This window comes from Aptenodytes forsteri, unplaced genomic scaffold, assembly GCF_000699145.1.
Source record: "Aptenodytes forsteri isolate BGI_AS27 unplaced genomic scaffold, ASM69914v1 Scaffold119, whole genome shotgun sequence".
NCBI classification, from domain to species: Eukaryota; Metazoa; Chordata; class Aves; order Sphenisciformes; family Spheniscidae; genus Aptenodytes; species Aptenodytes forsteri.
In genome coordinates this window covers 8,956,614-8,969,150 of record NW_008796165.1, presented here as the reverse complement: position 1 = coordinate 8,969,150, position 12,537 = coordinate 8,956,614, and the positions used below count along the sequence as shown (strand labels likewise).

Below are 12,537 nucleotides of genomic sequence, written 5' to 3'. Positions count from 1 at the left end.
CACCCCCCCTCCCCCCCGTTTTTTACCCTCCCGACCTGGAAGTGAATTTGCCTCAGCCGGCTGGGAAGCAGCGCCAAGCCCGCCTCCCTTAAAGGGGCCGCGCCAGGCACACGCTGTCGGCTCTCTGGGCGAGGGGGAAGCTTAAAATCCAGGTTTAAGTATGCAAAGTGTAAAGTGTCAGGAGAAGGGTCTATTACTCAGCAAAGCGCATTGGCCTCGCGTGCTATGGTTGTGTGTGAGACCTTCCCTGACGCCTGGTTGCTTTTATTTCGGAGCAAGGATGAAGCAACACCAAAGCGCCTCCAAGCAGAGGCTGTTGAGGACTGAAGGAGTTGTATAGCAGTTCCTTGTCTTTGGGTAACCTCTCACAACCAGGAATTCAACCTAATCTTTATGCTTGATGCTCACAGATCAACCTCTGTAATTTAAATCTGTTTCCTGCCTAAACTAGTTTCTTCTGATAATATGAATAATAATCTGCTCCAGTACAATAGGTTTTGCCGCCTCCTTCAAAGTTGGAGAGGAGCTTTGCCATAAGCTTTTATACAAAATAATTGCAGGCTTCAGATACAGTAGTAGTGATGAAAACCTGTCTCCCGACAAATACATAATGTAATGTGTTGTTGGTAAAGAGAATACAGTTATTTTTTGTTTCAGGATACAAGGTAAAGAGTGGTACAATTACCTTGTCCAAGTAAAATGAAATTATGAAGAGTTTACAGTTAAACCTTTTCAGGAATTGCTGATTTTACATACAGCAGCTTTAATATTTGTTTGCAAACCAGCAAAACACATAAACATTAAGGAACAATTGCTAAAATCATTTATGTTTCTGCCATTAGAAGATGACAAGATATTCTTACAAACATTATCAAACGCAATTTTGCCTGTTTAGGGACTACGTGGCAAAGATCAGTTATAGTCCCAATTCTTTAGGATGTTGATGTAGAGAAAGTAAATTACGTGCTCAGGATCTGACAAGAACAGAATCAAAAGTACTTGTGTTCTGAATTTAACCACTTAAAAATCTAATCTGCTTAGAAGAAATAGTTTATATAATTATGGAAACAGAAATTAGCTTAGATAAGTAAAGGGAGGGGCTAGTACTGTTATTCTTAGTCCATTACATGTTTCTTCCACCTCCTGATGTCTTTTGGAGCTTCCAGGCTGTTCTTTCCATACCTATTAACAAATTATCTCATTCACTCCAACCTGAATGTCACCAGATGTCTTGTCTTTACCTTCTTTTCCTCATTCCATCCAGATTCGTGATAGGAACTATCTCCCTTTCTCCTGCCTGGGCTCAGACAGTGAAAACTTCAAAGTGACAGACTGATCCCCTGCTCTCAGTGCCTGTTCTTGGCCTGCCCCACTGTACTCCAGAGCTGCAGCCGCAAGGGAAGCCTCGCTGTGCCACTTCGCTCCTAGTATGGAGAGACCCTACTGTTGGGCTGGAGCTGACTCAACATCGGCATCAGAAACTGCAAAGGCAAAATCCCAGCAAGAACAGACTCTCTGGGGATTCAAACCAACAAACTAAAAGAGTTTCTACTGAGCCTGTGCAAACTGAATTTTTTCAAAGCCGGATTTTCAGAGAAACGGTATTGCTGGTACAAAAGCAGTTCATCTCCCAAAGGCCTTCTCCGGAACAGAGGACTTGACACAAAAATTCTCAGATAGCAGTCAGCATGGGCCAAACTACGTATATCTTCTTACTTGCCTTCTCACAGACATGTCAGTGGTTTTGGTCAATACATTTTGAAAACAAGATTTTAGCTTCATGTGGACAACATGTGTTAACTCCAACCCAAATACTGAAAAGTCTGAACAGTTTTAAGGAAATACTTTAACAGTAGTTGTAACTGGCATGTCAACAGCATGTCCGGCAGGCGCTGCCATCAGTCCCACCGGCAATGGTTCTCGCAGTTGGCTCCAGCCGTTAATAGACAATCAGGTTTCTTCCTATGGGAGCCTGTGCACAGGATTTAACTGTTTTGTTTACCCCAAAAGCTTGACAAGCCAGCGTTATGTTACTGAAATAATTTGGGACAAAGCATTCTCAAATATTCTTTGACATTCATTTTAACTCAAACATTCTTTGAAATTCATTTTAACTCTAAGCAATTTGTCATGTAAATTTCTAATGTGCTGCTATACTCTCAGAAAATTCAGTTTGTGCTCAAAACTGCTGGAATTGGATAGTGTGCCATGTTTTGTGTAAGTATCCTCATATCATGTCTGGCTTAAATTCATCTATAACTAGAGAACTAGCGTTTGTTGTGTGTCGGTAACTGCTTACCAGTCTCCGGGTGTTTTCAACAACCCCGGCACTGCCTGCTCAGAGACTTGGATGCAGGGTTCATCTCTTCAAAAAGCATCTGTAAGATCTTTTGTTGTACCACAAAAAGGAACGGTTGCTGATAACAGTCACTAGCAGCAACTCCCCCGTTCTAAAAGTGAACTGAAAATTATTTAGCTGTTAATCCGAGACAAAAACACGCAGGCAACAAGTTGGGGAATTGGTAAAGCAGCCCTGGCTTTTAGGCCATGCATAGCGTATTAATGTATACAGTAATGTCTCAACTTGTGGATTTGATTGTCCTGAATAAGACCGCAGAAATATGTATCCAGTGGTGCAAAACTCTGAAAGTAAAATACTAACAATGTATTACTGCTTAAAACTTCTGAATTGTCAGTCTCCCGTGATCCCGTGAGGGAGAGATGAGGCAGTGCAGGCGAGCACGGGGACTTCCACCGCCGAGCGGTCTCAGAGCCGCGCCGGGGCGGCGCTGGTCGGTACCTCGCGGGTCGCGGTGTCGGAAGGGACGGAGGACGAGCCGGGGAATTGGCGGCAGCGGGGGGGTGCTGCATCGGTGGCTCGGCGCTCGCGGAAGGCGCCGCATCGGTGGCTCGGCGCTCGCGGGCGGTGCTGCGCGGCGGTCCCGTCGGCTCCGGCATGGCGGGGTTCATCAACTTCGAGGACGAGGAGGAGGTGAGGGCCTACCTGGAGAACCTGCACGTCGAGTACAGCTACCAGTGCTTCAAGGAGAAGGATCCGGACGGTAAGCGGCCCCACCCTGACCCCCTGCCCGGGGGCCGGTGGGAGCCTCAAACCCCTCACCGGTGCCTTGCAGGCTGCCAGCGCCTCGCCGACTACCTGGACGCCGTGAGGAAGGACTTCGTGGCGGCGGCGCGGGTGCTGCGCGACAACTGCGAGGCGCACGGGCACAGCGAGAGCTGTTACAAGCTGGGGGCCTACCAGGCCATCGGCAAAGGTGAGCCGGGGGTGGGCAGTCCTGGCGGTCGTGCCGCTGCCTCCGCTTCCCCGTCGGGGGCTCCTTTCCTGCCCTCATGCCGTCAGTTGCCTCTAAACCCCTCCTGGTCGCTGCCTGTGCCTGGCTTGGCACAGTGGTCGGGGTGTCGCGGGTTCTTCACCCGCAGCACAGAGGACGCCGGTCTGTGGTGGCCCTGCCAGGAGCGTGAACTTCTCTGTGTACGGGCACCGGGGTGGGGAGGGCGGCTGATGCCTGTGAGGAGACACAGCTCTCGCTTTTGTAAAGGTGCTGAACACCTGCATTTCCTCCTGACCTTGAAGGAGGAACTACCTGTCCTGCCCCTTTTATGGTCGCATAATAAAAGCTAGGGAAGGGTGGAAACCTTAAATTGCTTCCTTTTGAAGAATCAACTTTAGGTTAACTGTGTGTATTATTTTTTTATAATTATGTCTGTATAAGTGGTAAGATATCCAGTGCTGAATGTTGCTGTGTGTTCTGTTCTTAAAATTTGGATTTCTCTTTGTCTCGCTGTTCTTTTGTAGAGAAAGTAAGGAAGAAACAAACTTGCAGACTGGTAACACTGCTTACATAAGTAGGCCCTAAGTCTGCCCAAAATGTATCTGCTGGTACAGATACTACAGATACTACAGATACTAGTCTTCAAAACAGAAGACTAGTGAGTCTTCTTCCAAATGACAATACTAGGAAGGAACATATTTTTACTGTAGTTCAGAACTAGTAATGATCTCAGTGTACCTATAGGTATACTGGCAAAAGAATACTTTGCCTAGTGTAAGCTATTAAGAAATCCATAGATGTAGTAGTGGAAAGAGTTTTGTTTCTTTTTTTTTTTCATCTGCATAAACTGTTGTGATTACTGGAGAGTGGAGGAGGGTTTCCTAACTTGAATTTGTAATTAAGACAACGATAGTGTCTCTCAAGTCCTAAATTTTGTCTGTAGCATCTGAAGTGAGGGTGGCCTGGTTTTGGCTGGGATAGAGTTAATTTTCTTCCCAGTAGCTGGTATAGTGCTGTGTTTTGGATTTAGTATGAGAATAATGTTGATAACACACTAGCTACTAGGAAGAAAACTCTATCCCAGCCGAAACCAGGACAGAGGGATGCTGTATTTCCCAAAGAGCACTGGGAAGCATGCTGCAAAGCAGAGCGCTCCCACCTGTTTTAGTACGTCCTTACAGTAATCTTTTGGTTTCTTGGCTGACAGGAGGACTCGACCCAGATTTGAAAGCTGCCTACAACTCTTTTATGAAGTCATGTGAGAAAGGTGGGAAGAAGTCAGTAAATGCGTGTCATAACGTGGGGCTGTTGGCCCATGATGGGAGAGTAAATGATGATAAACCTGACCCTGTTGTCGCTAGAGACTATTACACAAAAGCCTGTGATGGCAATTTTGCTCCTGGCTGCTTCAACCTCAGTGTAATATACCTCCAGGGAGCACCTGGGGTCCCTAAGGACATGAACCATGCTTTGAAGTACTCGCTGAAAGGGTGTGAGCTGGGTCACATATGGGCTTGTGCCAATGCCAGTCGAATGTACAAACTGGGAGATGGCATTGAGAAGAATGATGCCAAGGCAGAGGATTTGAAAAACAGGGCAAAACAGTTGCATAAAGAACAGAAAGAAGCCTCAAGTTCTTTAACGTTTGGGGAGTAAAACTGTCAGTTGCAGTTATTAAGACTGCATTTTTACATGGCAAGTGAACTTGTTATTTAAATTGTGAACATACAGTTTTCATTCATAATAAATACCCTGTAAGTATTTGCATATGCAAATAAACTTATATTTTTGTGGATGCAACAAACATGACTAACTCTGCTGTGCCTTTTTACATTTTTAAATACACAAGTTCTTAAGTGTATTGCTTAGATCCCTCCTCTTCTTTAAGGAAGGCAAAAACTTCTGGCCTTTTGGAAGTTTGTCCCCATGGTTTCAAGTATGAAGGGCTCTCGTGTCTAGCGCTTCAGCATTGAGGCTGGTGCTTGGACCAATTCTAACACACACACACACAAGAAAATCACAGTTGCAAGGTAATCCTAGCTTGGACATTCAAAACTGTGCCATCTCTCTTACGAGCAGTTGTGGAACTTTGGTAGTGTGCACACTTGGGTGGTCTGCTCTAAGGCTGCTTTGTACCAGGATGGATTGAGAAACTTGAGTAGGTTTATTTGCTGAAGGTATTGTTATCCTAAGGTTGTATTTAGACTTGCTGATTTAGTTACTTTGTCATCATACCATCAGAACAGCACTTGTAACTAGGAGAAAAAAATAGATAACTTGTTACAGGGAGAAGTAGTAATTTGATATCTTGCTGACTTTTAAATTACATGTTTAATGTCATAATTTCATCTGAGAAGTTTTGATTTCTCAATTCAGCCTGTAGGTTTTACAGGCTGTTAGTAAACTTATTTAATTTGTGCAAATGTGTTTCATTTGATTGTAAATCAATGTTATGGAATTACTGGATATACTTTGATTTCTAAATAATTAAGCATTTAATTGGAGCCAAGCCAAAAATTTCTTGTCTAAGAACATCTTCAGTAACAAACTGCGTTCAGGAAACAGGGCCGGGTGGGAAAGCTGTGAAGAAACTGAGGGGTGGATCACTTCAGCATACAAGTAAAAGCTGTTCTATAGTAATGTGCAGTCTTGGGATGGAGTTGTACTAAGCTGCTGTCTTCTTAAATGGAGGTCTAGCCTACAAAATTGAAACAGATTTCTGTTGGGTGACAAACTCTGAATGCTGGTGCTTTGCCATTCATGATGTGAGCTGCATCGTGTGCGCTCGTTGATTTGAGATGCCCGCCTGTGCAGGCCCCTGCTCGGTGCCTGTGCCTGGCTCTATCACAGACCTCGCTTTACCGGGAGCACTGATTTACACAGGGAGTGACCGTGCAAATGCTATTGTCACTAGTCTCCTTCCTGCTTAACTTCATGCTTCGGTGTTATACTCAATCCAATGACCGCTTTTTGGTCCCATCTGCCATTTTTGTATATTTGTTGACATTTCTAAACATTGTGATATGAATCTTCTACAGTACTCTTCCCTCCCCCCCCTAAAAGCAGCTCACAGTTGCTTTGTATTATCTTTTAAATAAAAAAATAGTATCTCTCAATCTGAAAAGAAAGAAACAAATGTCTTGGTAACTGAGAGTGAAAAATGACATGGAGAGTTCATCTACAACAGAGTTGGTGTGCAAACATCCTGACGTGGGATGTGGCACTCCAGTGCAAGTGCTGGATGCTGCACTCAGTTGCTGGGTTTGTGCTATATATGTTCAGAACACATGAAGACGTTCTGTTAGAGCTGCTAACAATCTGGACTCTCCAGTCCAAAATGAACGTTATGCTTGAAGGACCAGAGGATAGTTCTGGATACTGGTTTATGCTACAACCGTACTGCTGAAAGGATGTCAGCTCGCTTGGCAAGTCAGCAAAGTGCATGCATTCGTGTGCTCCTCAGCATTTCAACCTGCATACAGCCATTGCAACAGCTGAAATTAAAGAATGATTTCTAACTAATTTTTACTATTTTTTAGGAAGAATAGTGAAGTAAGTATGTTAGTATGTTTCCTGCTACCTACTGCTTAAAAAACTCAGAACATCCCAGATTTGCACAAACAGCAGCTGGCTCTTTCTTCCTCCTCTTAGGCTGTGGCATAAAAGTCAAATTGTCTAAGTCCTCTCAGTTCTTTCAAAGCTGTTCTTAAACATCTGTGTCACTGAAGCTTCACTGTACTGAGAAAGCTTCAAAGTGTGTTAATTGATTTATGCAACTTTACTATCACTCTTAAAAGCAGCATCAACAAAGCTCACTACAAGTGTCTTGGAAGGAATTTTTTTTTTTTTTAAATTGAGATGTTTTAATATTTCTAGATTCAAAATTTAAATTTTACATTTATAGTGGATTTTGGATAAGTAAGGGTAATAAATCACCAAAAGATGCAAACTGAGAGGAAAACCAGAAGATTAATCAAGTGTACAAATAAACCTTGATACTGTGTGATTTTATTGTTTTGTTTTGTTTTGCATGTGACAACCTCGAGAGATACAAGTGAAAGAAGGTCCTTGCACATACTCTACTTCAAATGTATTGAACAATATCAGCAGCCCGTTTCAAGATGGCTGTACATAGTTTCTGTTGTGGAATTATATTGCTCCTAGATTTCCATAGTACATGAAGGAAGAATATAGGAATAGTCTGTGGAATATAGGAATATAGCCTGTATTTTGAATATAAAAATCCATGGTGACCAATGGAAATAAGCTTCAGTGCAATACAGCATCAAACAGAATAAAGAGCAATGATACACAGTGAGTGAGTTCTGAAAACTTAGTCCATAACATCCTTTTTTTTTTTCTCCAATGCAAATGTTTGTAACCAGGAACTCTTAATTCTGTACTGGGCTCAGGCTGAATAGCTTGCTGCCATGTAAAGAGTTCTGCTCTTCAGAGACTGTCGTGAATCCTACATATTTTGTGAGCTAATCTCCTGCTGGAACAAGCACGGATTTTGAGCTGCTTTCACATGATGCTTAAGTCTCACCACTTCCACTTTCAAACCATGCTTATTTTGCTCTCTTTGGCCACAGAAATACTGTCCTCTGCTTGTACTGTCAACTTTGTTAACCGTGAGAAGTTTGTCCAGGCTGCATGCTGATGCTGGACAGCGTCTCTTGCTGTCCGTGACATTTCCAGGTCCAGGGGGTCGTGCTGCTTTAGGTCCTGAGAGTGTGAAGCTTTTCATTGGTCAGCTTAGATCTAGAAACATTTAAGTCACGTTCAGATGATGCCAAGCGCAAACCAGTAATGAGCCTGTATGGCAATATGTACATAGAGACACCTCTGCCTATAGATCTTGCAAATGAAATAGGCAGGAGAGAAAGGAACTTAATTACCTCTGCTGGGCAGATGAGCTACCGGGGCAGAGCTTAAGAGAGTCACCCCAGATTGCAGAGGAAATAGGTAAAAGAGCTAGGAATTGGCCTAGATCTACTGAATTACAGATAACTATCCAAGGCAGGAGATTCCCTTTCAGACAAGGCATGTGCACAGGTTTTAAATACCTTTAGCCTGAATGTTGTTTTTAGCATCTTGCCAACTGCTTTGTCACTGTGTATCTGACTGCCATGTGTGCCTGACCGCTTTAGGATTGCGCTCCAGCGCATGGTGATCACCCCTTATTTGATTACACACAAATTGTTTTACTTTCCTGCCAGCTTCTGAAACATTATGTTCTATTTTTCAAAATACAGATTTAGGGAGTAAGGTGCTAACCGATCAGATTTTGGACTCAAATCCATAGCCTATATATATGCAAACCGTAACTAAACATACATATTCTGAAACGGCAGTCTAAGTAAGTAGGGCAGTATATGTAAATGTTGTCATGCACTGACATGATCCTTTATAATTTTGGTGTGTATAAATATATGCCAAGTTTATGATATGTGTTTGTATGTTTCGCTGTAAATCTGCTGATTTAGAACATGAATGCTCTGGCTAGGGTCTGAATAAAGATACAGACTTACTATTAGAGTAAATTAAGTGGGAAAAAACCCAACACTAATTTGGCTATTGCCACAATTGAAAGCAGAATTGTTAGAATCTCATTTCATGCTGTCTCAGGCAGAGCATGTATGAATTAAAGCAGTTCTTCCAACTTAACTGCACTTTTAACAGACTTCTTGGAAGGGATATGCTTACTGCTGGAATAAAACCCCCAGTGGCATAGTGTAGTGATGACATGGGTATACTGTAACGGCAGATGGCAGTATATGAAAAACATTCTTGCATACCGTGGGTGTAAGGCCTATGGCTCTTGTTTTCAGCAGCCCGAAAAAAAAAATAGCAGTGGTGACAAAAGTGAGATTAATTTTTCTGTTAACACAGTTAATATTTTATGGCAGTTCAAGAAGGTAAAGCTCTTTTAGAGGAACACACTTTGATTCTTTGCTAGGTACTATTCTGGACGTGTTTCACTTGGGAAAGGTAAGTAAGTGCTACCTCTGCGGAGTGTAACAGTATAGTAATAAAACAGTTGGGAAGCCATATGTACAGAGTAAGCAATTACAGGTGGCTCAAGGCATTGGAGAAGTGGGTGACATTTTAAGTCCTGATCTTTTTTTTGAGCTTGTAATGCTCACTGTCTCTGAGTGGCTTGTTCAGATCCTCAGTCCAAACGAACCTTCTGCACTAGAGCAGCCTTTCTTCCGCGAGGACTAATCATTGTCAGTGATCCCCCGGGGAACTTCCAGTCAACACAGCAAACAGGCAGCTGGGAACATCCTGAATAAAAGTGACACATATTGCAGATAATTAAAGCCACATATAAAGTGCGTATTGCGGGGAGTTTTTTTCATAGCACTTGAGAACTCAGAGACTTGCAGAGTTTAAATATTATAAAATTAACTATTTTCATAAAAGCTGTCAGATAAGTTTATGAAGTATCATCCAATTTTGTATCACCAGTTGAAAAGGCAAACCCAAATTAAGGAAGGCTCTTTTGTTACACTAAAACACCATCGAAACCAGTTTAAAGTGTTTTCAGGCTGTCTCAGAACAGTTTGCTGCCCACTCCGGACACACCTATATCTTTTTTACACAGATACTGGTGAGCTGTAACAGATGCGCTAGATGGGTAAGGCCCTCTCCTATTTGACCATTTTACCTCCACAGTGACAAAGCAGAGTAAAAAAGAAAAAAAAAAAAAAGCCCAGCCAGTCTTACTTCAGCATATTATAAATTATATGTGTTTAACGCAGTCTATAGACTCTACTAATAGCAGTCTATTCTCAACCTAGAGATTATGTTCAGCAGGTGTAATCAAAACCCGTTAAGAGGTGAAAATTGTACTGCAGATCTTGGCTTATAACCATCTTGCTCTGATATTATGAGGGTATTATCAAAAGGCCAATATCTTCCTGCTCTTTCTTTTTACCTGACGTTACAAAGGCTAAATTTTACGTCCTCTTGGGAGGAAAATTGTTCCTCTGAAGCTTCTGAGGTCATAAAGAAAGAGTGAAAGGTATGTGATCATAATTGCATACTTGGAAATACGGAAGACCTGTTGATCTCTTCAGGATCAGGGAGAAGTAAAAGAGTTTACCTCAGCTTCACAGCTCCTAAACCACTGTCTGCTTTCTCTTTCATTTGCTTGTATGGGTCTAAGCACAAGTCGACCTCCTTTAATAAAGCAGCAATACCCTTCAGAAAGAATGGTGACCAACTCTAATTACCAATACATGGCTTTAAATGATGAAAGCATTCACTGCAGGATGCTTCCTGCAGCTGTGAAAAGATCACCAGTGGAGTGCTGGTTTTGTACTGAGATGTAAAAAACACTGGCGCCACATCATGTTGTGACATTAAGCATCACTTGGATTCATTCTGGACAAAAGATGCTGTCCGGTAAAGAAGCCACATGATGTTGTAGAAACAGAATAACAGACTTGGTCTGGTGGTTCTGGTTCTGTGTTACATGGTAATAAAAGCAGTTCTGCAGCTTGCTTACCTTTTATTCAGCCGTCAGTAACAACTCCTCTCTGCAATATATGTGTTAAGGTAGTTTTTGGAGCTATACATGCCCACCCAGATGGACAGTCTGGGAGACTTGGTATGTGTAATTGCTACACCAAGAAAGCAAAATAATACTGTGTTCCTTGTTACAGTACAAATTTTTTGTTCAGTGGGGAAAGAAATTCACTCTATCAGCAATTTTTCACTTTATCATGCGAGAGAGAGGAACTCTCCCAGGTAGCTCTTGTCCTCCTTTGGTAGATGGAGAAGGAAGAATTCCTCCTTCCCTTGTGCTTCCCAGCATCTCATCTACTAGACCTCAGACTGAGACAGTTCTGCTCAGGGTTGGGCTTTTTCAGAGGTGAAGCAAGAAGGCAGAGGGAGGAAAAGGAGTCATGGCACAGCAAAAAAACAGAATAGAAAATAAGCAATATATCCAGTTGTGTTACTATTGCAATAATTTGTGCTGGGGTGACACCCAGGGGTTCAATTCAGGTCCTGATACTAGGCCATTAGTGTACACCCATAATGACACCCCCGACCCAGAGACCCACAATCTAAGATTCAGGATTGTAGAAAGTCCCTAGTACATATTTCAGTATCAAACACTAGTATCCTGCTCTGATGTTCCAGACACTGTATCAACAATATGGCCCAGAATCCACACAAGACAGATTTCTCCAAGACTCTTAAGACTTTAATGATCAATTCTGTGCCAAATTTTCGATGTCTAATTTTGTATGCCATGTCTGTAGCCCCCCAGTGCTTTCATTTTTCAGTATCCACACTTGAAACAAACACAATAACTACTAATTACACTAATTTCAGACTATATCACATATTTCTAATTTGTTGTTATTGCCTTCTACTCTAACACTAGTTACAATTACCAATGGTATATTCGTTCCAAATACGATGTTTTATACTTCTTACATACACTCTTGGTTTTACAGTCTTGTTTGTAATATGGTAATACGGTTTTATAATATAGTCTTTTTTGTAATCCTTTTTTCCCCTAGATCAGCTAGTAAGAAATTTGTGTGATACGGAATTATAAAATTAAGGCCACTTTGGAGTGGTGATTTCAGATGGGGATTTGTGAACACCATAATCATAATGCATACATACGCTCCAATTCATGAATATTGTGGGAGTTCTCTATAAGATCTCATTCTGTCTATGCAAAACTGAAATACAGTGCTTTAAACATACCCTGGAGACTTTTTCTTAGCAACTGAGAGGCTTCTGGTAAAACAGAAGAAAGAAAGAAGGTGAAAACCCCGCATGTTTATACGGCAGTTGTCACCTGCAGCATTCTAGTGCACTTCACCCAGTGAATCACAAGAAACACAGAGTTGCTTTTCAGCTCACAGAGCCATTATATACGGAGTTGGGGTAAGAAAGCCATCGAAGAAAAATGTTAATTGTTTGGCCATGATGTAATTTCATAACTTGAAGATGAGGCTAACCTGAATTTATGTTAGAAGTTCCTTATTCGGACAGTCCTCATTTGACACTTCATGGCCTGGTCTGAGCATTTCTTTGTCTCACAAAAAACACTGAAAAGAAGTGAGCTGGTTTCCTTCCAGGTCTCCTGCGACTGGAAGAACGCCATGTTCCTATAGAGCTTCCTGCCCAGGAAACTCTCATTGCTTTGCAACAACCTTTTCTGCAGATTCCTGAGAAGGAAACCTGTATTATCTCTATAGCACAGGGAAGGAGGACA

The 12,537-nt window shown here is 42.2% G+C and overlaps 1 protein-coding gene across 1 annotated transcript; it reads left to right on the top strand.

Moving 5' to 3' along the window:
• Positions 1 to 2,909: 2,909 nt before the first annotated feature.
• On the top strand, positions 2,910 to 5,101 carry LOC103905632 (cytochrome c oxidase assembly factor 7). The gene is made up of 3 exons (XM_009287376.2): positions 2,910 to 3,062; positions 3,135 to 3,275; positions 4,501 to 5,101. The coding sequence occupies exons 1-3, from the start codon at positions 2,957 to 2,959 to the stop codon at positions 4,947 to 4,949; spliced, it is 696 nt and encodes a 231-aa protein (XP_009285651.1). The 5' UTR covers positions 2,910 to 2,956; the 3' UTR covers positions 4,950 to 5,101.
• The last annotated feature ends 7,436 nt before the right edge of the window (positions 5,102 to 12,537 follow it).

What these genes read in the sequence shown, in the direction of transcription:
- LOC103905632 (XM_009287376.2), top strand. Translation starts at nt 2,957, where the DNA reads ATGGCGGGGTTCATCAACTTCGAGGACGAGGAGGAGGTGAGGGCCTAC. An exon ending in CAAGGAGAAGGATCCGGACG is followed by an intron (nt 3,063 to 3,134) that starts GTAAGCGGCCCC and finishes GGTGCCTTGCAG; the next exon opens with GCTGCCAGCGCCTCGCCGAC. An exon ending in CTACCAGGCCATCGGCAAAG is followed by an intron (nt 3,276 to 4,500) that starts GTGAGCCGGGGG and finishes CTTGGCTGACAG; the next exon opens with GAGGACTCGACCCAGATTTG.